The sequence below is a fragment of the Amborella trichopoda genome, chromosome 1 (assembly GCF_054954075.1).
Source record: "Amborella trichopoda isolate Santa Cruz 75 chromosome 1, AtrichopodaSantaCruz75HAP2 v2.0, whole genome shotgun sequence".
NCBI classification, from domain to species: Eukaryota; Viridiplantae; Streptophyta; class Magnoliopsida; order Amborellales; family Amborellaceae; genus Amborella; species Amborella trichopoda.
In genome coordinates, this window is record NC_142336.1 from 42,042,737 (window position 1) to 42,069,819 (window position 27,083).

Consider the following 27,083-nt stretch of genomic DNA (forward strand, 5'->3'; position numbering starts at 1 on the left):
TCTCTTTCCTTTTTCTCTCCAGTGTAATTTTCATTACCTTAATGAAATGAAATATGTGCACTTATTCAAAAAAAATGGAGAACCGATCTGCTTCACTTTGATTTGGAGCCTGAAGCCAAAGATTTCAACCACTTCGAGGGAAGAGAAGATAATGTGATAACATTACTCTACTCAAAAGTTCGAGAAAACCTTTCTTGTACTTTGAATGCATTCAATGGCACAACCTCTTTCGATTGATTATAATTCTTGTCAATACATCTTAAGATCGAGTTCTCCAATACCAAAATACTTTTCTTCAATAAGATTTTTGAGCATTTTTTTAATAAGGGTATTTTTGGTGATTAGGAGTGTCACATCATCCACATAAGATGTGACATCCACATAAGGTGTAATCATCCACATAGGATATTTTTTCAATGTAAAATTTTGATAACCAATCACTAGGTGATTATTTTCAAAAGAATAAATTTGAATCCAAAAATTGAATATTAGCTATTCAATATTAAAGCATTAATCTTTCAAATGCATAAATAGTATTGAGAATGGGGTTGAGGTCATGGTGGTAGCACCACGTAGGACTTAGCTACATTCCCACTTCCCATTGACGCATTTGAAAACCACTAACGATTTCTCAAATGGGTAGGGTCCTATATTCTCCACTGATTTACAAAAAAAAAACATGAATAGTACAATCTAGAAAATTAATTATGATCTTCCCAAAACAAAACATCAACAGTACAATCTAGAAAATTAATACTCATCTACCCAAAAAGAAAATGCATAAATAGTACAATCTAAAAATTGTTGTTTTAATGAGATCTGTCTATTGGTTGAAGCGGTTGCATCCCATAATTTAGGGTTTAATAACGTACTCTTAGATTGAGTTATTCTCAAAGAAGAAAATACACTACATGCTCTCGCACGATCTCCCCTCACTTTGTGTGGGTGGTAATGGGGACTTGACCCAACTACGTCTAAGTTAGATCTGAACATGTACAAGACCTAGGTTTGAGTTCAAATCGATCAGACCTGGACCTAATTCGGGTCAATGAACAAAAAATACATAAAAAATTACTTTATATATTTTATGAGTAATGATCCTATGAAACCCTCCCACACCCATGTGTGTAAGACCCCAAAGGATCACCATTAAATTTGACACATATCTCTATAAAAATTATCACATGGGTGTGGGATTTGACTTTTCTAAAGATCTGTCCCAAATTTAATGGTGATCATTTGGGGTCCTATACACATGGGTGCGAGAGGATCTCATAGGATCATTACTCATATTTTATAATAGGAAAAGGTTTATATAAGGATGCAACCTTATAATGTAGAACTACGGATACACCTAAAAAATCCATCGGAAAAGGTAGTTGTAATGTTGAAAAACCCTTTGATTGATCATCTCGACATCGAGGTGTATGACCATGAACAATAAAAAGATTCTAAGTCTAAAAAATAGTGTATTTTACTAAATATTATGTACACCGTCCATTTTTATGATTTTCATATGTTTATAGATCTACTTGATTTTAACCATTTTTGAAATTTAAAATTTTATAATTAGATATAAAAATAGATTTTGATATAATCGTAAGACATTTTACATCAAAATTATATACCATGATAAAATTTGAAGGTGCACCTTAGCTCTACAGGTACGGATGCATCCGTACGCCAACTACACCCTTTATAATATATGGGTGTGGTTTCCATAAGGTTGCAACTTTAAACAATCCAATTAAGGCGTATCTTCAAATTTGATCATAACAAATAATTTGATGTAAAATATTCTTAGGAATATCTCAAAATCTATTTTTATATCTAATTAAGAAATTTTAAACTCCAAAAATGATTAAAATCAAGTAGATCTATAAACATATAAATTTTTTTAAAAGGGTGTGCTTTCCATAAGGTTGCAACCTTAAACAATCCATTTACGATGCACCTTCAAATTTTATCATAACTTATAATTTTGAGATAAAATATTCTTAAGATTATCTCAAAATCTATTTTCATATCTAATTATAAAATTTTAAACTCCAAATATGATTAAAATCACGTAGATCTATAAATATATGAAAATATTGCGAATGGACAGTCTAGATAATGTGTTATAAGATGCATCATTTTTGAGACTCAAAATCCTATTTTTTTTTCATAGTCATTCATTCTTCTCGATATCGAGATGATCAATTAGAGGGTTTTTCAATATTAAAATAACCTTCTCCGATGGATTTTTTAGGTACGTACATTTTAAAGTTGCAACCTTATAATAAACTTTTCCCTTTTAAAAATTGATGTTCTAGATAATGTGTTGTAAGACTTACTATTTTAGGGACTCAAAATTCTTTCATAATCATACATATTGATGTCAAGATGCTCAATTAAAGGGTTTTTCAACATTAAAATTATATTTTCCAATAAATTTTTGAGGTGCATCCGTCGTTATACATTTTAAAGTTGCAACCTTACGTAAACCTTTTCCATATAATTAGTATTATTTATATATAATTATAATATGTTTGAGTTGACGGGTTAGTTCTAACCAGACCCAATAGGATCCAAGTGGGACGTAGGCCCGTCAAGTGGACAAGGCCCAACTTGTCGCATCTATTATTTAGGTCCAGGACCCAGTTACTAACCCCCAAAAAAAATAAAAAAAAGACTACAACCCGGTCAGGTCCGATCCGGCACGTCCTACTTCGACCCGACCCAAGTCCCACCCCAATAGAGGTTGTCCCTGCATCTCCCGCTACTTTCCTTTGATCTCTCTCGCAAAACCCATAACCAGAGCCTTCTCTCTCATCAAGCCCTGTTAATCTCACTGACAAAACCCCTATATCCTCCTCTATCAAAGATTCCTGTGGAGTTCGAAGACTGTGGAAGAAAACCCAATTGATGACAGCCCTTCATATCATACAATCTTTCATTCACCGTTTTGTTAACAAAGGTCAACTCTCTCAGTTCCATCTTCTGCAATCTCTCTCTAACATTTTTTGATTTCTGGATATTAAGAGGAACTGATTCTCATTCTTTTTCCTTAGCCTTGTTATTGCCGTTGTTTTCTTTCAAATTTTCATGCTTTTATGGATCAATTCAGCAAAAGTTGGCAAGCTGTGTATCTGATCATTTTGTGATATTTAATAATAATTTCTCCATTTTCACATCCATTTCTATTGAATTTTAAACTACCCACAAGAAATTTTGGCAGTTGCTGTTCACTGAACTCTCGAGTCCCAAGGCAAATAATCAGGAATTGATCTTATGGATCTCATGCCAAATAATCAGGAAGTGATGTTATGGGTTTGTGCATTCTGGTTAGAGAGAGAGAAATCAGGTCAGAGAGAGCCACTGATTCTCGAAACCCCAAATAATGCAAAAGGAAAGTTAGATTGATAAAATTTTGATTTGAATTTTGAAATCCCATGAGCCATATCTCTGTTCCAGAGCCATAAAGCTAAAGCCCCTTTCCCTCTCTAAAGGTTATTGCCTCCTTTTGATCTCCATTCCTGTAATACTATTTCTCTCTCTAAACTATTTACATGCACTCCTGGTTGAAAATCATTTTTTATATATATTTGTGAGCGAAAGGTCAGACTGATTCTCCCAATGCTCCATTAGAGAACTATTTGCAGTCTGATAGAGAGAGAGAGAGAGAGAGAGAGAGAGAGAGAGAGAGAGAGAGTAGGTCCTCTTTGTTCGTTGTTTACAACTCTTTATCCATGAATAAAGCGGGAGGAAGGTTAGAGAGAGAAGCTGCCAAGTTATGCAACGCGCTGATTAGAGCAAGCCGAGAGAACACCAATTTATCATGTTCATGGCACCCTTCTCTCGAGCAAACCCTTCACACTCTTGGTTGCAGGGCCACTCTCTCTCCTTCTCTTGTTGCCCGAGTCATCTCTCCTGGACTCCTTCGTCACCACTCTCTTGCTCTAGGCTTCTTCAACTGGGCCTCTCAACAACCTGGGTTTTCTCATTCCTCTGAATCTTATCAATCTCTCTTCACCGCACTTTCTCTCTCTAAAAACTTTCGAACCATTGACTCCCTCTTCAAACACCTCAAGCTCCACAGAACCAACCTCAAGCCATCTGCTTATTCAGCCATTATCTCTGCACAATTGATTGCTGGGATGACCAGAGAAGCCTATTCTACATTTTCAGAAACTGAGCGTCTTGATTATCATATTGATCCCAAGGTGTGTAATTCTCTTCTTGCTGGGCTTTCCTCAGATGGGTTTCTCAATCTTGCTGAGAAGGTGTTTCAAAGGATGAGATATCATCGAATGGGTTTTACAAATTTGGGTTTTGGAGTTTTTGTAGGGAAATTTTCCGGGTTTTCTGATATGGAGAAGACGTTGGGTATATTAGACGAGGTTCATCCATTGTTGCAGAACTTGTATGGTTCTGTCGTGGCTTTTCTAATAGTTGATGGACTATGTCGAGCTCACAAAGCTCAAGATGCTTGGTGGATACTGGAAGAGTTGAGAATTAGAGGTCTCAAGCCTGATTTTATATCATATAGAGTCATTGCAGAAGCTTTTCGGAAAATGGGTTCCTTAGGAGAAGCTGAGAAGGTACTCAAGCAAAAGAGGAAGTTGGGTGTTGCTCCAAGAGCTCATGAATATGGAGAATTCATGCTCGAGTTGATCCAAGAGAGGAGAATTCAAGAAGCAAAGCAATTGGGAGAGGCCATTATCAATGGGAACTTTCCTATTGAAGATGATATTCTCAATTCATTGGTTTGTTCAGTTTCTTCGGTCGATCCAAGTGCATCCATGTTCTTCTGCAAATCCATGGTTTTGACTGGTCGCTTCCCCACACTTCCCACCTTGAGCACCATGAGTAAAAATCTTTGCAAGCATGGCAAAACAGAAGAAATGTGGAATGTTTTCCAAATGTTGGATTCAAGGGGCTATTTTTCTAACACAGAGAGCTACAGCGTTATGGTCTCCTTCTTATGTGAGGGGGGAAGAGTGAAGGAAGCTTATGAGGTTTTAAGACAGATGAAGAAAAATGGGCATGGCCCTGATGTGGTCCCATACAATTCTCTAATGGAGGCCTTGTGCAAAGAGGAGCTCGTGAGGCCTGCAAGGAGGCTATGGGATGAGATGTTTGGGGCCGGATGTCGCCCCGATTCGAGGACTTATAGTATACTTATTATCAAGTTTTTGGAGATGGGGCAAGTTGAAGAGGCTCAGCTCCTTTTCGATCACATGGTGGTGAGGGATGTTACACCAGACATTGATACATATAAGTCTTTGATTAAAGGATTATGCCATGAATCGAAAATTGATGAAGCTTATGAGGTGTTTTGTCGATCGCTGAAGCATGGTCTCGAGCTTGGTGCATCGACTTTGAACACATTGATACTTTCTCTCTGTGAGGCTGGTATGACTATTTGATGAACTTTGTTCCCCAATTCCTTTTTGATGGGTAGCGTTTTTTCTTCAAATTTCCTTCACTAAATATCAACTTTGTTTTTTATTAGCAGGGTTTTCAAACTCTTGTGTTTGCGTCATTTGAATCATTTAGATGTTGTTTGTTCTGAATTTTAGATATTATAGAGAGTGGTTTCATTGGATATGTTCTGATTCTTGGTCTTTTTATGTTGGAATTAGGGAATTGTAGAGTAGCTTCAAGAGTTATCATTAGCATTGCCCCCTCTGACATGGCAAGCTGTATTTCTCATGCTGTTTTGCTGAAAAGTTTAGTAGAAGGGGGAGAGCTGGAGATGGCCATTGATCACGTTAAATGGATAAGAGATCATTACTCATCGGCTGTGAAATCCATATTTGCTGAACTTATTGCATGCGTTTCTTCTTCTCCAAGACCAGGGCCTATTATAGGGTTTCTCCGTGAATTGCTAGGGAGGGGCCTAGTCCCTGATAGTGGCACATGGAGCAATCTATTACAGGATCCTTCTTTGGATGTCAGGTAGCCTACTTGGTTTCCATTTCATTCAAACTGGCCTTGGTTGAGCTGTTTCTTCTCACATGTCGATGCTGGGAGCAAATGTCCACATGTTTACAACCAGAAAAAACTTCGGAGCTCATCTAATCCTTCGATTTGGATAATCATGGTATCTTATTCTTTCCTTGTTGTTCCTGTTTGAGAATGTAGAACGGTTACCTAGTTGATGATCTGTAAATATTATCTTCTATTTTCCTGGCGTTCATGTTTGGGATCACCATCTGCGATCTGGTTGATTACTTGGGAAAGTTTCTTTCTATTTCAGGTACTTTTATGATCCAAGCAAACATTTATTTGGAACAGTTTTCCTGAATTTGCTACCTCAGCAAGTCAAATATCATTGACTAAGGAGACTCTTCCTTTGGAGGTTTAACAGATGATAGTTGGGTTGATTACGTGATGGGAGCAGTAGTCGGTGTGGGAGCTTAGTTTCCTTATAGAAAGATCACTATTTATGCAAGAGTTGGGCCCATCAAGGTATGTGTTGTGGAGTCGGGCCCATCAAGGTATGTGATGTGTGCATTTATGCATAGTATTCTTCAAAGTAATCTTGCGGCCCTTTAATGTACTTGCTGATGGACCAGCCAATATGACAAGTATGAGACAATATATGAGCTTGCAGATACCAATCATTGAGATCAGTGATCGTGTTTTCCAAATTGGTTGGGTTGAAGATGGCCCCTAACACACTATATGGGCAAGAGTTCTCATAAATATCTGATGGCCAGCAATATGCATCAAACCTGTATTCTTTGCATCTGGCTGGTTATTCCTTCTTATGTTAAATATGTGAATTATATCATATTTAATGAAACTCGTAGCTTTTCCTTCTTCCAGACATGGAAACTGTTATGAGTTCATATGTTATTAACAACAAAGTTCATTTATTTATCATGTTGTTGTGTGGTTATGGTCTTCAATGTACTGAAAGATAACTGAATGCAAGAGATAGTAGCGGGCAGTAAGGATAATTTTTCTTAGGTCCGAACTCTAGTGGAGATGATTTGCTACCTTTAGTGTGCTTTATCTTTCCACTTATTGTTTTTGTATGGAGATTGAGATATAGGATTTCTATGTGAAGCATATATATTGCACATGTAAATTGATACTGATTAAATTGTTACCAAATGACTGAATTAATTGATAATTTTTTTCTTTTTCTTTATTTTTTCCTGTAGGTATTATTTCTCTTATAAATTAGCTTTATCTTTCCACGTTTTGTCTTTGTATGGAGATCGACTTTCAGATATAGGATTTCTATATGAAGCATATATATTGCACATGTAAATTTACATGTAAATTGATACTGATTAAATTGTTACCAAATGTCTGAATTAATTGACAATTTTTTTTCTTTTTTCTTTATTTTTTCTTGTAGGTATTATTTCTCATAAAGAATTTATAAGAATGTTGACTCTGCAAAGACAAACATTTAGTTTGGCACATATTCCCGTAGCAGCATGGTATCCTTAGTTGAATGTTTATATGTGACTGAGTGACCATGTTTGCGTGCTTAGGAATGCATATGACAACCAAGATATATCACTCTGATAGGAAACCATGATTTCTAAAACTGTAACTGCTAGTTCTTTGGGAACTAGGAGAATCTGCTTTAAGCCACCAAAATAACTTGTAAAGATTCCCCTAGAGTGGTTGCCTGTTTTTCCAAATTTACACAACCATCATATTGGCTTCTGCTTTGGCACAACCATCAAACTTTCATTGTGCTTTTGAATCTTACCACCCTCGTTACTGGGGTTTAGGGAAATAATGTATTTTATTGTCTGACCACCCTCATTGCTTATGACACCCTATGATCTGCCGGCCATTTCCTTTGATAGTCTCATCAAAGTTTGACTTTGGAAGACCTATTGCTGTTGATGAAGGGGGGCGATCTTCTAAGGCTGGGGTCTTGAATGCCATGTTAGAATCTACAAGCCCTAGAATTATTCGGCTGTGACACCAACCTTCTATTTGTTTGCTCTGTTCTCTCCAAAGGGTGTATTCAATTCTATGTATACATCAGATGCAAGCATCTTCTTTAGAGGTTCTTGCACCCTAACAATAGATTCTGCTGAGAAATATGTCGTGGAAAATATTGTACGGATCCATTTCCCATCACTAAGAAAGAAAAATTAATATATGCTCATTGCAATCTATCTACCGTTAGTGAATCTTATAATTTTCTTGATACCTTGAATTGTAGCAGACAGGTATGTATATCAATTTTCCCTGAGCAACCATTTTTACTTTTCCAAACTCTCTATTCTTCTATCATAAAACTTATAGTGTGTGATGCCTAATGCGTATTGTCCAAAACAAATGTGGCCTTTCTTTATTCTCTCTCTCCTGATTTCTTATATGCTTGGATTGTGAGCAACCACTTGAAAATATATTTTCTTATATGTCACATTGTACTATTGCAACAAGCAGCTTACATGCTATTTGGAACTTTTACAGATGAAATATGTCAAACTTCTGTGGATTTCAGTTCCATAGGAACAAATAAATAAAAAATTGATGAATATCATCCTGTTCATATTGTTTCACCCATTGGATGCTAATACACAGCCCATCCTTTTCAAATAGTTTTTTGATGTTTTATAAGTTGTTCTACTTCTCTCACTTCCTCATCTAAGCACGGACAGATATCTTGTAACAAATTGGGACGTAACCTCATGATTAATACCTGTGATAGTGTGAACCATATTGTTAATCATATAAATCCATCAGTTTTTTTCAACGTAATAGACTTTACCAAAGTAGGAAATAGAAAAAGAAAAGTGTATGGAAAACTGTAAAAGTAAACCGGTTAGATCAAAGTATGTATCATAGGCATGCTGCATATCCATGCCCTCCACAAAAAACCTGCTTTCTCCACAACAATTTATTGAGATATGGGCATCTGCTTTCTTCACACAATCACACCTGTCTATTGTAAGAATTTTGACATTATGCATATAGAAATTGTTTCCAGTTTAGTTTTTCATGAGCAGACTGAGTCAGAAGAATCTCTTCAAATCACTTATTAATCTTCATCACGTTACCACATGGACTAGCATTTTACCACAGAATAGCAAAGAACTGATTTGTTTACTAAGACCATGATATGCAAGTAACATATTATTCTGGTTAACCTACTTGCCCTCGCTGACATTGGGTAGTGTTCAAGGGGCTGTTACCCTTTATTATTATTATGTTTTTCTTTTTTGGCTTTTAAAGCATATAAATCCAAAATATAATAAAGGAATTGCAAAAATTCTCTTCTTTTTTTTGTTGTGGGAGGGGTTTTGTGTGTTTCTACCTGTATACTAATACTCCGATAAAGAACACTGCTGCCTAACCACATAGAAATACAAATATTGGACAATTCATAACTGTTAGCGAAGTGGTTTTCAAAACAAGATTAGCTTGGAACCGTCTAATCCTCAAATTCTTAGTTTTGGAGGCCTGCTATATATTAAAGACCAATTGGTTAGCGATCATGTTTTACACTTCCCTTCTTTTTTTTCTTTTTTTTTTCCTTTTTTTTCTTTTGGCGGTGGGGGGGAGGAGAGATCAGTGGGGATTACAGGCTCCTGCCCATTTTGGAAAGAGTCAATTTTTTTAAAGTGCTAGTGAAAATGGAGGCCGTGACCTTTTACTGGGGTTCATGTGGTGCTACCAACACGATCCCAGCCCCATTCTCAAATATGGTTTACACTTCTTTGAGTATTTATTTGGGTTACCATGCTATGCCTTCAAATGTTTTTTTTAATGAAGTTAACCTTTATGCCTTCAAATGTTTTTTTTAATGAACTTAACCTTTATGCCTTAAAATGTTTCTTTTTGCTTTTTGGCTAAGCTATGCCTTCAAATGGTTGAAAGTTATTCGTGGCCAATTTGCCATCTCTATAGTATGTGCAACGTAGCACTAGAAACTTCTTTTCACCTGCTAAAAGAATACTGTCATGTCTTGCTCGAATTCCTTGAGCCTCATATCTCCCAATGAACACCAACCAAGAGGAAATATGGCCGGTTTCAATGCAGGGGCCTGATGATTCCTTTTCACCTATCTGTTCCTTTAATTGATCCTATATTCTAGATTTTTCTTTGGTGCATTGAGTGACTCAAGAAAGTTCTAGATTTTTCTTTGGTGCATCAAGTGACTGAAGAAATGTTAGCCTTTCTAACTATTGGGTAGATATGTGTGCATGTTTCAGGCTATTTTCCTCCCAATGATAATAGAGTTTTAGACATTAGATGATTTCTGCACTGCTTCACCAGCGAGTCTATGTTCATTATGATTATCCAATTGAATATTGATAATTAGTCTTGGCAAAACCTTTGCTGATGGAACTAATAACTAAGATGCAGGAAGGAGCCTCCTGAAGAGTCCATCTATTGGAGTGCCTAAACTGCTTTATTATTTCTGCCAAATTGTTGTGTATGAATCAATGCTTAGCTTTATTACTTTTGTCAAGCTGTCATATTTGTATTAATCATTTTTCTTTTATGATGGAGCCAGGATTTCCTTTATTTGATGTCCAGAGTTAAGCAGCCAAAAAATGGAAAAGAAAGTGATTTCAGGAGTTGAAAGCTCGGTTTTGAAAATTTTATGTGGGAAGTATATCTAACCTCTTCTCTTTTGGCCTCGCACTCTGTCACAATTTCTCTCTCTAGAACCTCTGATGGGCTGTCGTGGAAATTCACAGCAGTCTACGGTCCCGACTGAGATGCTGCTAGACACCTTTTATGGGACAAAATTGACCAAGCTGCTTCCTGTACACCGGCTTCTTGGTGTTTGGGGGGAGACTCCAACATCACCAGATGGTCCTTCGAAATAAGCTCCTCGTCCAGAATCATGCCGGCCATGACAGATCTGATTACATAGCACGCCACGATCTCCTTGATATTCCGCTTCAAGGGGCGAGATTCACATGGTCCAATCATTCCTCTTCCTCCCCTTTTCTCTCTAAAATAGATCGTTTCTTCTGCCGCCCTGAATGGGACTTATGCTTCCCTGGAACTCACTCTCAGGTCCTCCCTAAAACCACTTCAGGCCATGAACCTTCCTCCTTGAAACCGCACCCACCTTAGGGGGCCCCGGACCATTTCGCTTCGAGCTTGCTTGGCTCGAAGAGTCTACCTTATCTGCCCTACTCCCTACCTGGTAGTCATCTTTTTCTTCCATAGTACAAGGTTGGGTGGGCTATAGACTCCAACAAAAACGTAAGCTTCTAAAAGACGCCTTCAAGACGTGGACTAAACTATTACCTGGGAATTTCCAAGACCATAAACATTCTCGTCTCCTCGATCCAGGACTTAGACTCATTGAGGAATCTCGTTCCCTTTCTCCCAATGAACTCCTGCATTCCCAATACAAGAGCGACTATCAGTGCACCATCATGAAGGAAGAAATATTTTGGGCGCAGTGATCTTGAGTCAAGTGGCTCAAGAAAGGTGATTTCAACACAGCATTCTTCCATAGAATTGCCAACTGCAGAGGAAGGGGTAATCTCATCTCCCAAATCCAATCCTAGGGAGTCACCATTGACCACCCTCCTTGTGTAGAAGAAACAATTATTCGATATTTCAAGAACCTCTTTAGTCCAGCCAGTCCTAGGGCCCAAATTTCCGACCTCTCTTTCATCTCTCTAACACCAGCTCAAGCGGCGGGACTTGAACTCCCCATTGAAGAAGCTGATATCCGTGCAGCGATAAATGAGCTGGGTTAGGAATTTCCTAGTGGTTGTCTCCGATCGATTTTGAGAGTTGCTGCATCCCAATCTCTTGGCCTTCTTCACCAAGTTTCATCCACTAGGCGATGAATGCCACTTTTATTGCTCTTATCCTCAAAGTTGATGGGGCTGATCTCAAAGACTTTAGACCCATTAGTCTAGTAAATAGTTCTTATAAGATTCTATCGAAAGTCCTCTCTACCAGGCTCAAAGCAGTCTTGGGTTCGGTTATATCTCCTAATCAAAGTGCATTCATCCAAAATCGCCAAATCTTTGACGGAGCTTTGGTAGCGCACGAATGCATCCATTCTATGACTTCCTCCAAAACTCCAAGTATCAAATTAGATTGGGAGAAGGCTTATGACCATGTGGATTGGGAGCTTCTCGATGAGGCCATAAGGAGAATGGGTTTCGGTCAGCGTTAGAGAAAATTGGATTCAGGGTTGTATTTGCAATCCTTATTTTTCTATCATCATCAATGGATCCCCTTGGGGGTTTTTTCCTTCTTCTAGGGGTCTCCAACAAGGTGACCCCCTCTCCCCTTTCCTCTTCTCCGTAGCTGCTGAAATTTTCAGTAGCTCCATCTCTCAGTTATATAATTTTGGTGTCGTGCAAGTTTTCAAATTCGGCCCCTAAGGTCTAATACTCTCTCATCTCCAATATGCGGACGATACCTTGTTCTTTTGCAAGGATTCTATTACCCAAGTTGACAACTTGCTAATGTTTGTCAATTGTTTCCATTGTTCTAGGGGCTTTAAAGTTAGCCTCGAAAGTCCAAGATGATAGGTATAGGGGTTGATTCCCAAAGTACCCAGGCCTTTGCTCACAAATGGGTATGTGGAATAGACATGCTCCCTTCTTCCTACCTTTGTCTTCTTCTATGCCTCAATAAACCCAAAAAAGTAACTTTGGAGCCACATTATCGACAAGTTCGAACGTAAACTGGCCTCTTTAAAAGGGCGATACTTGTCCCCGGCGGGTTGAACAACCCTTATCAAGGCCACCCTCTCAAATGTCCCTATCTTCCAAATGTCTTTATTCGGTATGCCCACCTCAGTAGCCCACTACCTTGAACAATTGATGCTCAATTTTCTCTGGTTAGGAGAAGGGCTAATAAAAATTATGATCTTCTAGCTTGGCCCTCAGAATGCCAACCTAAAGAATTTGGGGCTTTGGGGATCCACAATTTGCAAAAGAACAACTTGTCCCTGCAAGGGAAAATGGTGATGGCGTCTTGCCAACCAGAGCGAGCAACTTTGGCATCAGATGTCAAGCCTTAAATATCGTCTCAATGACTCCTTCTGGTTCCTCCCTAATAGACTTAGATATTTTGCATTCGGCATTTGGAAATCCTTCTTTTGCTGCCTCCACCTTTTCAAGTCATATATCCGCTTTCATCCTAGGGTGGGGATTGAGGTTTCAAAAAACGCTAGGTGGCCCCTAAGCGCCCAGCGCCCAATGCCCAGGCGGGTGCCCAAAACCTCGAGCACCCTGTAATACAAACTTTTAAGATATTTTCATATATTTGTTGTCCAAACACATATATATGCATATGTTTGTGTCAATTTTTTAATTTATTCCATTTCAAAATATCACAACATACGTTTTTATATACAAACATATGACATATCACAGGTTGAGAATAAACTTGTTCAAAATTTCAAACCATACAAAACATTTGAAAGTCTAATAAGCTATGTAAGGTCTCCAACTCAGCAATTCTCTTATTCTCCATATTCCATATCCATAAAATAAACCATAATAACATCCAAGTCTCCAACTCCTCAAGTCTTCAACGAACTGACTTTCAAAAGTATAAAAAACCACACAACAAAATATTCCAAAAAGGCAAAAAAAGTATAGACCACACAACAAAATAGTCCAAACCAAGATGATGCAATAAAGTTACTACAAAGAAGGAGAGAAGACATCAATAAGAATCAAAATCATCACCCTGTTCAACATATTCCTCTTCTTCCATAGATTCTTCTAAATCTGCCTCCTCTTCCTCTATCTCCCTATGTGAGTGTGAAGTACCATGCTTGAGTGGCCCTCCTAGGATCAGAAGCTCGTTCTGAAGCCTCCTCAACCATTTCCCATGTCAAACCCTCCCCAGGGAAGACCTCCTATTCTCCATGTCTTTCAAAGCGATGGGATCCTTCTTTGGCTAGTTTTTCTTCTCCTTGAGCCTTTGATTTTCTCTAACAAAAACCAAGTCATTGAGCTTACTTTGCTCAAGCCTATTTCTTCTCTTTGTATACACTTATAAGGAAAAATGCATTGGTAACTACTATGATTTTCTTACCTTTTATGAATTTATATTAGAAAATGAAATTGTAAACAAGAAAAACATATAAACTTGTAAAATACCATCTCAAATGAACTCCAATTGCCCTCACAACCAGAAGAGGTAGTTGTCAAACTCAAGATTCGTTTAGCCTATCTTTTGGAGGTGTGGAGCACTACTCCCATGTTGTTTCCACCATTAGGCTGCAATATTTGGGCAACCTTTATAATTAATTTAGGTATTTAACATTATCATACATAATTTTAGGAACTTGAAACTTGAAAGAAAATTATAAAACAAAAGCACAAAATATATTACATGGTTCGTCTTTGTTTCTCTATCTTAATGCCATATCTTTCCTGAATGACATCAAAGCACACTTGTACGAAATGAGCTCTTCAGTTGGTATCTTATCTTGGATATGTCGATCGCGAGCTAATTTCTCAAGGCAATCATTAAAACCATCCATAATTGTCTCTTTTGCCTCAATATCAACATCTGCATTGAAGAATTTGGGATTCAAGTAGTACCCTGCTGCATGCAATGGTCTATGAAGCTACCTATCCTGCTTGTCATCTATAATTGCCCAAATTGGGCCATACTTGGCTTCATCATTGCTCAAATTCTCTGCTATCTCATTCTTAGCCCTTTCAATTGCATCATATATAAAGCCCATGAAGGGCTTATCAGCATCAACCAAGTGCAAGACCTTCACCAAGGGAAGAAATACTGATATCACATGTTTTACCTATTTAGAAAGAAAAATATCCTGTGTCTTCTTTTTTTTGACATCTCTAGACCACTTCACCTACTCCACTCCTCTGAAGCAAATATGGACCTTAATGGGATCCTCCTCCTATACATGCTCTGTAGACCAAGGTAGGCAGTGGCAAATTAGTGACCCCAGCCCTCACTAGCTCTCTCTTCTTTGTAAACTTGCACATCATGCTAAGGGTAAGTGTGTCACTGTATATGAAGACTATAACCTCCTTAGCCTTAGAAAGAACTCCTTTAAGTAGCCAACTCAGCAATGGCCTCAAGCATAAGATCTACACAATGTGCAACGCAAGGATTCTAAAATATGCAAAGCCTCTTCGGCCGAAGCAAGTGACCTGCAGCTAGATTGGAGCAGCATTATCTGTGACTACTTGAATTACAAGTTCCTCCCCAACTTTCTCAATGGCCTTATCAATGAAGAAAATATATAATGAGCATCATGAATATCATCGAAAACATCAATTGATCGCAAAAAAATGTACCCAAGGGACAATTTACCAACAAATTCATGTTACTCCTCCTCCTCCTATCACTCCACATATCAATCATTAAAGAAACCCCAAATTTATCCCACCCCTCCTTATGGGTATTGAGATATTCCGTAGTATACTCAACTTCTTTCTTAAGTAGTGGCTCCCCAATCTCATATGGAGTTGGACCTTTCAAACCTAGCCCAAATTGCCCAATTGCTTCCAACATTGTATGGAAGTTTTTCAAGCGAGCGGTGTTAAAAGAAATGTCTGTATGGTAAAATCACCAAGCAATATACTTAATCACCGTGCATCTTTTTTCCTTCTTAAATTTATTTTCAATTGTCACTGGTTTTTTCCCCTTTTCCTTCCCTCTCTCAGTTACTGTCTCAGGGCTAGGTGTAAAAATAACTATCAATAGGCCCCTCCCATACGAGGCTTCTTAGACCCAAAAGCCCTCTTACTCTTAGAGCGCTGAGTACCAACTGTGGCTACCTCCTCTTATCCAATTGCCCAATTGCTTCCAACATTGTATGGAAGCTTTTCAAGCGAGCGGTGTTAAAAGAAATGTTTGCATGGTAAAATCACCGAGCAATATACTTAATCACCTTGCATCTTTTTTCCTTCTTAAATTTATTTTCAATTGTCACTGGTTTTTCCCCTTTTCTTTCCCTCTCTCAGTTACTGTCTCAGGGCTAGGTGTAAAAAAAACTATCAATAGGCCCCTCCCATACGAGGCTTCTTAGACCCAAAAGCCCTCTTACTCTTAGAGCGCTTAGTACCAACTATGGCTACCTCCTCTTATCCCTCTTCATCCTCTTCTTCAGTGTCAATATTATCATCAAAAAATTGGATCCCTGACTTTAATTCTTCTATATCCTTTTGTTTTGAAATTTTTTTATTCTTTTCACCTTCAACGTATTCAGAAATTTCTTTCTTTACAAGCTCTGGGACTTTCTTACGTGGGGCAACATCACCTCTAATACCAGCAAGATGTTTCTTAAATCTCTTTATGCCGGCATTAGAAACATATCCACAGATTTTGCACACAATTTTATTCCTATCATTCTTATCCTGGTTAACACAATATTTGCATCCCGGATCTCCACCCCTAGTAGACCCCGCAGAAGACAACTCAAATTGAAAAAATAAAATTCAAACAAAGATTACAAACTGACCTTTTTTGCCCAATCTCTTATCTTCGATGTTGGTTACCTCAATCGAGCTACTAATCAACTCAAAAGTCTTCTAATATCGCCTATAGCACCCTAAAAATAATTTCAATGAGTAAAGAAAACCTTTCAATCCACAAAAAATACTTTTGATTATGAAAAATACATTTAGAGCGTGTTTGATAACAGGAAGTGTCTTCCAGGAACTTGGAACTTACCTAATATTGTTCATGTTTGGTTTTTGATAAAAAAACGGAAGTTAAGTAGGGAACTTCACTTTACTGTTCATCTTTCCCTCTTTGTGTGTTAAAAAAAGTTCCGACCAAAAGGTCGGAACTTGAAATTGGAAGTTTTTATAAAACTTCACCCCTGATATGTTATGCCCTAAAACAAGTTCTTACACTCATCACCCCAACGAAGCTAACTCCTCTCCTCAGGTTTCTTGCCCTCCGCCCGCTCAACCATAAGCAACTCATCCTCTCCTCCTCTCCCAGGTCTCTTGCCCTCATCGCCTCCATTGCTGCAAACTTGGAGCTCAGAGAGAGAGGAAACATGGTGCAGCGGCTCACCTATCGCACGCACCATAGCTATGCGACCAAATCGAACCAGACTAGGGTCGTCAAAACCCCAGGTACTCTGCAAAAAAACATTAGCTTCTCTCCCTTAAGCCCTAATTCTGAAGCCCTAGTTTTTCTCTATCAAATCCTGGTTCTTTCCAGTGCTCGTGGCATACACCGAGACATGTTACCATAACGTTTGCCATTTTAGGGTTTTGTCTAATCTAATTCTGTTCATTCTGCCATTTGTTTTGTTCTAAGAATTGCAGCTTTCATTGAAGTTCTGTTTATTGGGTTTTGGTGTGTTGCATTTTCTGCTTCGTCAGATTGCTTAAACTGGAGTTCTACAAATGGCATCTGTAGCTGAGCATTTTTTTTTGGAATTTTTAGTCTCCAACCAAACGAATGCATTTTTTGTTATTTGGCATCATCATCTTCAACAATTAATACATTGATCTCATGTTTGGCTCTGCCGACTTGAACCATTATGGCCAAGGCAATTTCTTAGTATATACAAAATCTTGATTCAATGAATATTACAATATTGTCACAATAAAAATTTATTTGTTTGACTTTCATAAAAACTTTGTAGGATGGCAGACAGTAAGCTGATAAAAATGTTGCTTATAACCGTCGGTAATTGTTGTGAAGTTGAATTGCTATCGACTCAAAATTGCCAGTGTAAAATTGTAACTGTTTGAAAAGTTTTGGTTTGTTGCCGGTGTAAAATTGTAAGAAGCAATGGTGTATATTACCCTATATATAAAATGGATTGTCAGTTACCTTTCATACATAAATGTCCAAGCACGGTAAGCCATAAGATATAAAATGGATGGTTGGGATGTCATTTTTTGTAGTCATCTGGAATATCTTCTTAGACTTCAGAGTGCAACCAATATTTACACCCTGTGCTGCTCGTATTCACATCTGATGGCTATGGAACGGACTGGAACAAGCCCAGTTCAGGCTAGGTTCAGGTTGAGCTTTGGGAGGCGTGGTGCATTTAGGGTCGGGCCTGCCCTGAAAATTTTCGTAAGCTTTTAAAAAAAAAATTTATACTACATTTATCAAAGACCCTATCCAGGCCTTATTTTTGGGGTTTGACCGATAGTTACTGGGAGCGCCCAGCTAGGGTGGCGCTCTCGCTCCGGCGCTCTATGGCGGGGATCTCGACTGAATCCCGTTCCAATTTTTTGGGAGCTCGTTCCTATTTATAGGATTCTTGATCCCATGCATAATAGAGCTTGATCCGACTATTCCACAGATCTCGATCCCACTTTCACACGAAACACGTTTCTTTAAATTGTAGATCTCGTTCCCGAACAAATTAGATCCCCGCTTCCAGAATTTTAGGAGCGTGATCCCTACGTTCCCCGAACTCGATCCTTACAAGGCAGTGGCCCCAATCCTATAATCTATGTAGCTGGCTCATGAGGAATGTGGATCCCGATCAAGAAAATATAAGCTCCTTGATTCATGAAATCTGGGATTGCAACCCCTATGCTCTTGGATGTCAACTCCATGTCTCTTTATTTGTTTATTGACGTCAGTGTTTCATATTACCTGCAATGGACATTTAATTGTGCATATAGTGATTCCACAAAAAAAAAAAAACTCAATTTTGTATCAGCTTTAGTTTCAATTGTTTTTAGACGGGTCGCCAATTTGCATCCATATTTAAGATAGATGCTTTATACTTAATTTTCCTTTATTGTTTTACTTATTGTCTATACTATTAGAAAATTAATCTTATACTATAAGACCATTTATCTTGAGTACGAGGAGCCTAAAATCAACTCTAACCATAATCTAACAATTGTGGGTGTTAATTGATGCATCAAATACTTTCCTAATGATAAATAGTCGTTTTGCAGACTTTTCTATCAAAAATATGTGGTATATATGTTAGTGTGCCCACCATACTTTCTTTTGTTGACATGTGGCATGTATATCACTATGGTTGAACGAACTTTGGTGTGAGGAGGTCTGCTAGGGTTTCATGATGGATGCGTCCTATGGTAATGGTTGATGCTACTATGGCTTCCTTACCCCCTGTTGGTGTTCCTCTCCCTATGGAAAGGAAACCTCCTGATCCTTGGGAGCTTCTTTCTTGTCTTTGCGATAGTAGTTTTGTTTATTGTTATGGCGGTGCTGGTCCCTTAGAGGCTATGACCAGATCTGCTCATACTAGCTTTGTTTCTTATGTTCGAAGATCCTCTTTTTATGATGGTGATCATCTAGCTAATGATGGGGATGGATTTGGTTATGATCCATTCATTTATGGTCACAACTTTATTGGCGGAGATGGATCTAGGTCTAACAGTTCTGCTCACGCTCTTTTACATGTGGATAATTTTGATAATCGAATATCATTTTTTAATGGTGGTGATCATCTTGATGGGGATGGATCTGGTAATGATCCATTGATTTCTGGTCACAACATTTATGGCGGAGATAAACCTGGAGCTAACAGATCTGATCATGCTCATCTTTATGGGGATGGATCTGGTTCCATTGATTTCTGGTCACAACATTTATGATGGATATCAACCTAGATCTAATAGATCTAATCATGCTCTTTTGCATGCAGATGATATTGGATCTCGTCTCACGAGATCTGGAGATTGCAGAAAGGACGAAGAGGCGATGATCCTTGACCCTGCACCTTGGGATGGAAATGATATCAAGGGCGTCTATGGTTCTGCTGATCTAGGTACAAAGGTAGATTCTGGTGCTGCCTATCATGTGATATCTAGATTTGGTTAAGCTGAGATCCCTGCAAAGGATAATATTATGAAGGAGGATAATGGTATTGCCTTTCGCATGGCATCTGCTTATGGCGGTTACTTCAAATCTAGTTATCCTCTGATATCTGCGAAGGACAATATCTCTGATAATGCTCATAAACATCATATCTCTTCTCGCATTGACTTACACAATCTGTGCGTTCTAGTTCATCCTTGGGTGTGTCACTTGCTGGTAATGTTTCACCAAAAAATGATGGTTTACTTGTTATCCATGGTAATGTGAACGCTAAAGTTATGGGTCACAATCCTATGGGTTGTGTTTCTAGTTCTACAGAAGATAGTTGTGAGACTGCCCAAACAGGGAAAGTTTTGGGTGTTCGATGTTCTGACCCTTGCAATGAAATTGATCATGTTATTGACTCTGGAGGGGTGGCCAATGATGTTGAGTATGGTCAAGGTCTCAGTTTTGTTATTTGTGATGGTTATCGGGTGCATCCACTTGGGGTTGTGGGAGAGCATGTTGATCGACAAGCTCTTTCTCCCTGTGGAGATATTCCTTGGTCCATAAATTCTGGTCTTGATGGTACTGCTCAAAGTATCATGAACCGAGAGACAGTGATTGTTCAAGGTTCTGGTCTTGAAAATCTTCGTATGGGCCCTGGCCTGAGATCTATTGGTGTTGATTTTGATGGGGTCATGATGACTTTTGTAAGGGAGGCCCGTCCACCCTTGGTGGTTGGTTTGAAGCATACTGTAGATGGTGGATGTTACTCCTTGGACAAATTTTTTTAGTAGTAAGAATGACCTAGGATCTACTTTTGGTTCCCATAGTGAAGGTGTCATAAGGGAGGAGTTTTCATCCTTGGTTACAAAGAACAAGTATAGAAGCTTGGCTAACAGTTGTTGGGACTTGGGTAGGTCCTCATGCATGTTATTTGGTGCCAAGGGTGTTTAAAATAGAGTGTATTACTTTGAGGAGGTGGATACTTTACCTACTGAAATTATTAATGGTAAAAAATTTGTCAAAATTGAAAAGAAGTTGACAGACTCATGTCGGAGTAGGTGGGAAAACTGCTTATTGGGGTACTTCTTGGGCTGCCGACCCGATTGGAATTATATGAAAGAGATGTTGAAGAAAATGTGGAGGCTTGAGCGTGATGTTGAGGTATTCTCCGCTGATGGGGGCTTCTTGATTTTCTATTCTATTCTAGGAAGGAGATGGAGGTTGCTCGTACGGTAGGGCCATGGTTTATCAACAAAAAATGTTTGATGCTTTAAGAATGGAATCCATTAGTCTGACCCTCTAGGCATACTCGCCAAATTGTACCAGTTTGGATCAAATTGCCAAGGTTGCCAATGATGTATTGGGAGCTAGAAATTTTATTTTGTTTTGCCTTTAGTGTTGGAAAGCCCATCTTCATGAACAAATTGACAATATTAAGATCAAGGGCTGAGCCAAGGGTATGTGTTACACTGGATCTAGATACGATATGCTCGACTGAAGTTTGGTTGGACATTTATGGGCAATATTATAGGCAAGAGATAGTTTATGAGTTCATGCCCTCGATCCGGAGGGTGGGCCATAAGCCTGAATTATGTCGAGCAAGCTTAAATGGAAAGGCTCCCATCAAGGTTAGTGCAACAGTTGTTTCTAATAATATTACTTCTGTTAAGTTACCCTCAGGGGAAGAGGGTTGGAAGGTAGTCAAAGGGAGACAACAGTTACTATATAAAAGGAGGGTGAAGGAAAGCACTAGTGGTTTTCCAACCCTCCCCAATGTGTCAGAGGAGAATAATGTGTTGATTACTGACCACATTGTTAGTTCTTACACTAATAACAAGTGGATCCGAAGGATATCATTTCTAATGCTTTTGAAATTCTAGCCAGTGTCCAAGAGGATAATGATGTCTCTTATTGAGCAGGCAGTTGGCTCTTATGAGCAAAATACAGTCGACACTTGTAATCCTATGGGTGATTTTGAAGCGCAGCAGGAGCATGCGGTTATAGTTATGACTAATGTCAAATATATTGGTGTGTCTGGTGATGTTGAAGATCTGCCGCCAGTGATTAGGAGTGTTACATCACCAGTTGAGGATGGCGATTCCTCGTTCTTGCCACATAATTCAATTATGAACCGTGAAGCTTCGATGTTGACTATGGACAATCAGGCTGATGTAAACGAGGTTGCCCATTCTATGACCACACATGTTGATATCATGATGACTGTGGTGACTAATGAAGTAGTTGTTGCACCTACAGTCATGCATTCATTAGTCCATGGCCATGATCACAAGGAATGTGAACACAGTCTCAAGCAGGTTAACGTCATTGCTGACATAGATGTTGTGGGCGGTTTGGATCCCTTGCTTATGGAGAATCTGAAAACCTATGGTAATGATAAGGTTGTGGCTGAGCCTCAGGGGGACACGCTAGAGGATGGCATGGGGAATATTGTTGGTGGTCACAATCCCAAGCAGAAAGTCAAGTTTCAAAAATCCATGGTCCCAGTAAGTCATGGAAAGTCTTTGGAAAAGGAAGTTGATAAGGTGGAAGGTTCTAGTAAGCGATTGTAGGATCATGCAAATAGTGAGAAGCTTCCTCAAGGTCGAACTAGATCGCAATTAAAAGCCTCTTTGGCAGCTACTGGTAATAAGAATGGGCTATCTTTATCAGCTTTGGTGATAAGAAAGGATTAAATCTATTAGCTACTGGTGACAAGAAGGTGTTACCTTATGAGGCTCAATGTGCTCCAATAACTTCTGAAAGTAGGTTTCCCTTATCAAACGACCAAACCTTTAATTTTATTTATGTCAATTGTAGCTTGGAATGTCAGGGGCCTTCAGGGCCGGGGCAGAATTTCGGACATTGGGGTTTTCAAAAGGACAACATAATCTTGGTCTTCTTTTCTTATTGGAAACTAAGCTTCTTGTGGAGTTGAGCCGTATTTGGTCTAAAAAGTTGGGATTCAATAATAACTTTATTGTTAATGAGATTGAGGGTAGATCCAAAATTTTAGGCCTATGGAATCCTTTAATTTACTCAATCAAAGTGATTGATGTAAATGATTAAATGATCACTGTGGAGGATACTCATATTTGTAATGGAAATATCTCAGTTGTTTCAGGGGTTTATGCATCTAATTATATGTCCCAAAGGGCCATGCTTTGGGACCATATGAGGGCTTTAGGAGCAACTATTAATCTTCACTGGCCAGTATTAGGGGATTTCAATACTTTATTGGATTCCTCGGAAAGAGTGGGGGTAGCAGTTCTTTACCACTAGATTAAAGCGATTTCGCTCAAGTATTGTCAGATTGTGCTCTTGTTGATCTTAGTGTAGTCAAAGGGTGGTTCTCTTAGTCTAATAGCCAGTTTTAGCAGAAGATGCATTAGAAGGAGGTTGGACCGTGCATTAACAACTACTGATTGGGTTTTGGCTTTTCCTGAAGCCAAAATCTAGTTACTTCTTAAAGGCACCTCAAACCACTGTCCCTTACTCGTCTCTATTTCTGATTTGGGTTCGATTGGGCACAAATCGTTTAAGTATTTCTCTATGTGGGAGCAGCATCACGGTTGTTTGGATGTTATCGCTAATTCCTGGCAAGGCCAAGTGGGCGAGGGGGGGGGGGGGGGGGGGGGGGGGGCGCACCCATGTATGATGTGTTTGGCTATGTTGGGAAATCCATTGCAGTAGTTCGACATAACTATCATCTTTGCAGGATAGCTTACACATGGATCCTTCCAATGAGACATTCATGTCTAAGGAAAAAGAGTGTTCTCAGAAATTGCATACTCTTCTGGGCCATGAAAAAAGATTCTGGTGGCAAAAATCATATCATAACTGGTTAAAAGATGGCCAATACCAAATATTTTCATCTATCAACTGTGGTGGCAAGGAGGAATGACAAAATTAACTCCTTGAAAGGTCAGAATGGGAATTTTTGTTCTTCTGAGGCTGACATTGAAAATCATATGATTGGCTATTTCAAAGATCTATTGGCTCAGGAGAGCAATATTGACCTATATATGGTTTGATCAGTTCTTGTCACCATTTCATCTCAATTATTCTCAAAAGGACAAATTAGTGGACGCAGTAAATATGGAGGACATCAAAGCATGCATTTGAGATATGAAAAATTAAAGTGCCCCGGGTCCGGATGGGTTCTCAGTGGAATTCTACAAGTTTGGATGAGAAGTCATTAAAAATGATCTTTTTCAGGCCCTTAAAGATTTCTTCACTAAAGGTAAGCTTCTCAAGCAAATAACTCCACTTTTATATGTTTGATTCCTAAAGTGGATGCACCTAGGGTGATGAAATATTTTCGACCTATGGGGTTGTGTAATGTCTTGTACAAAATCATCAGCAAAATAATTTCTAAACGGCTACGAGTTGTTCTTGCTGATATTTTCGACCCTAGGCAGACTGCATTTTTAAAAGGTCGGCTTATTACAGATGATATCCTTATGGCAAATGAACTTATGTCTCTTTGCCATAGGAATTCAGCTCGGCCTAAAATGTGTCTGCAAATCAATTTGAGCAGTGCCTATGATAGGGTTTCCTAGGATTTTATTGTGGGTAGAATGCATGCTTTGGGTTTTCTTGAGTTATTTCTTTCATGGGTTCGCTTGTGTATTTCCACTACTTTCTTCTTTGTATTGAGGAATGGCTCACCCAAGGGATATCCTGGATCCTTTGATTGTTTATTTTTATTACTGGCCTTTCCGGTTTTATTTTAGAATATATGGATTCTCTCTGAATCATTTTTCTTTTGGATTGAGTGCAGGTGGAAAGCTCGTGTATCAGCCTGCTAAGAAGAGGGCCAAAATGCCTAGTCACAAGCAAAATAATCCAAGGGTTATGGAATTGTTTATGTTTCTCAATCTAGATTATTAGTGTTGCATACGGATAATTATATGGGTTCATTGATTGAAAGATATTAAATTTGCTCATCTATTAAAAGCTGTTATATTTGTTCATCTATTGAAACCTATTATGAAATATTGTGATGCTTTTGATTCTTCTGCACAGAACTTTTCATGAATGAAATATTGATAGAATCATCTGATGCTTGTGGTGAACTTCTCTGTACCACTACCATGTCTTCGACATTGCTGTTATATATACACAATGGATAGTGAATTTGACTGTTGAATGGATTTTCTCGTAATACAAACAGTTATCTGTAAGGCTATTTTTGGATCAAAGGTACTTATGTTGACTTGTGTATGGAGACTGCTTTTTCTGGTTGTGCAGTAGCATGATTGAAACTGAGAATGTATGTCTGGTGAAGGTAAGGTTTGCCATATTTGTGGAACAGAATTTATGGTAACCATTTTGCTTATATGAGTAATTAATATGATGCTTCAGGTGCCCCCACACTCTTTTTGGTGGCTACATAAGACTTGATGGTCTCTTTTTTTTAGTTAATTATTATAATCTCGTCAAATTTTTAAGTGTCGAATGGTAACTATTAGTTATAATATGTTCCAACATATATTTGAAGCTTCTGATAATATTGAAGGACATAGTGAAAGATGCTACTTGTACATGTTCATATGGCTTACCGGATTTCAATATTGTATTAGGGTAGTGTGTTCAAAGCTATGGGCTTGGAACACTAATTGGGTTACCGTTTAGTTTATAGAGATGGGGATTAATTTCACCCAACTCTTTTTGTTGCCTCAAAAGTACTACTAACTGTCCTGAAGTCAATGGTGTCGCCATTGTAATCTATTGTTGCATAATGTGATGTACCATGTCAACTAATATATTTGCAGAAATTAGTTGCATAATGTGATGTAATCTTTTTGAAATTACCATATATTTGCAGAAATTAAATATTTGTATTAGGAATCATATTTGAATGCCGGTTGTTTACCACATTCACCCCGTATAAGGGATTTGTCGATAGTTCAAAACCGCACGAAATACAGAGGATATGGTTGGGATGGATTATGATGGGTGTATCCTAAATTGTAATTTGTGTTTTGGGTAAAAATGTGCCCTTTATAGGTAAGGATACATTTGATTAACTACACACTCTATCCAATTTGGATTTAGAACAAGAGAATTCATTTGGGTACTTAGAGAGAGTATTTAATATTTGTTTTGACTTTTTATCATTACTTATTGTCTTCCTTGATTGTATTCTCAATAAAAAATGGCCCCTTCCTTCTTAGTACTCTGATTAATCACCTTTATATCAGTCTTGAAAGTCTCTTTACTGGATTGGTGAAGTAGATGTTTTGCTATAATGTCTTTTCGTACCCTTTGTTTTGGTGAAGGTCGTTGTGGAATGATAGTTAATTTATTGGTGTTTTTGTTCGACAGATTCCTCATATGAGACCTACTGAATATAAGAGGACTAGGCTGTCAAGAAACCGGAGGACTGTGAGTCATGCTTATGGAGGGGTTTTGTCTGGTGGTGCTGTTCGAGAAAGGTATAGGACATCTCTCTTCACATGTATATTCAAGTCTTTTCATTATTATCGCTAAATTACACTGAAATCAACTGTCGATCATTTGTTGTCTATTTCTTTGTGGTTTTGCAAGTTTAGGTGCAATGTGCACGCAAATTCAATACATATGTGTTCTTCTTACAGCAGTTTATTTATGTGACAATGTACAGAGGCAAGTCTTTGCCTATATACTTCCACGAATTGGAGAAGACATTTAGCACGGATGCTTTGGATTGAAGCCATGTGAAAGGGGGAGGAAATAGGTGCTGATGTTTTCCTCATGGGATCTCGGCATCTCAAGACTGTACTAATAATCTAGTCTTTCCTTTCATTAAAGTTCTAATTGTTGTCTAAATCAATTTTTTATTTTTAATGTTGGGAACATTGTGGAACAAACAACAATGTTGTTTTATTGTTGAATGAGATATTTTTGAGGTTGGGATATAGATGCATCAGTGGCGAATGTATGTCTAAGTAGTGTTCAAGCTATTACAGGTTATTATTGAATGGGTTGGTTTCTTATTGCTTGCATATGGATGCATTAATTAGACATGCGTATTTGTATATTGTGTTGAAACTATTATAGCACAATCCAATAGAATACAGGAAACCAAATCCACAATTGTCATGGCTGCTAATAGATATGAGTGTGCATGTGTGTGTGTGCACATGTATGTGAGGAATAGCGAGAGAGAGTTTGTAATCGGTTTAAGAAGAAAGTCATCAACAACCTATTTATGAAATTTAAACACCTATTCCACTTCATATTTGTAAAAAGACTCACCAAATTGTATACCCACAATAGTTACGAAAATATATTGATTTCTATTTTGAGACAGTCGATTAGGAAACTAGTGATTTGGTATTATGGGAAATAGAAAATTGATTTTTTTGGGAAGCAAAAAAGTGATATCT

The 27,083-nt window shown here is 38.2% G+C and overlaps 2 protein-coding genes across 8 annotated transcripts; both read left to right on the forward strand.

Moving 5' to 3' along the window:
• Positions 1-2,739: 2,739 nt before the first annotated feature.
• LOC18425633 (Tetratricopeptide repeat (TPR)-like superfamily protein) lies at positions 2,740-6,815 on the forward strand. 2 transcript variants are annotated; one of them, XM_020662101.2, is made up of 4 exons: positions 2,768-4,205; positions 4,330-5,397; positions 5,628-6,088; positions 6,245-6,815. In XM_020662101.2, the coding sequence occupies exons 2-3, from the start codon at positions 4,353-4,355 to the stop codon at positions 5,945-5,947; spliced, it is 1,365 nt and encodes a 454-aa protein (XP_020517760.1). In that variant the 5' UTR covers positions 2,768-4,205; positions 4,330-4,352; the 3' UTR covers positions 5,948-6,088; positions 6,245-6,815. The 2 variants fall into 2 exon arrangements, with proteins under 2 accessions (XP_020517759.1, XP_020517760.1); XM_020662100.2 differs by having other exon boundaries at positions 2,740-5,397.
• On the forward strand, positions 2,772-26,699 carry LOC18425638 (large ribosomal subunit protein eL34-like). Of its 6 annotated transcripts, none has more exons than XM_088865872.1 (4): positions 2,772-2,959; positions 24,494-24,564; positions 26,041-26,150; positions 26,339-26,699. In XM_088865872.1, exons 1-4 carry the CDS (start codon positions 2,908-2,910, stop codon positions 26,403-26,405), a joined length of 300 nt encoding a protein of 99 aa, XP_088721998.1. In that variant the 5' UTR covers positions 2,772-2,907; the 3' UTR covers positions 26,406-26,699. The 6 variants fall into 6 exon arrangements, 5 of the variants coding, with proteins under 5 accessions (XP_088721998.1, XP_088721995.1, XP_088721985.1 ...); XM_088865869.1 differs by lacking the exon at positions 2,772-2,959 and adding an exon at positions 14,509-17,036; XM_088865859.1 differs by lacking the exon at positions 2,772-2,959 and adding an exon at positions 17,570-19,675.
• Positions 26,700-27,083: the final 384 nt, after the last annotated feature.

Coding starts and splice junctions, on each gene's coding strand:
- LOC18425638 (XM_088865856.1), top strand. CDS start 19,408: ATGGCGGAGATAAACCTGGAGCTAACAGATCTGATCATGCTCATCTTT. Junction 24,565..26,039: donor ACAAGCAAAATAATCCAAGG/GTTATGGAATTG, acceptor TTTTGTTCGACA/GATTCCTCATATGAGACCTA. Junction 26,151..26,338: donor GGTGGTGCTGTTCGAGAAAG/GTATAGGACATC, acceptor GACAATGTACAG/AGGCAAGTCTTTGCCTATAT.
- LOC18425633 (XM_020662100.2), top strand. CDS start 3,732: ATGAATAAAGCGGGAGGAAGGTTAGAGAGAGAAGCTGCCAAGTTATGC. Junction 5,398..5,627: donor ACTTTCTCTCTGTGAGGCTG/GTATGACTATTT, acceptor TGTTGGAATTAG/GGAATTGTAGAGTAGCTTCA.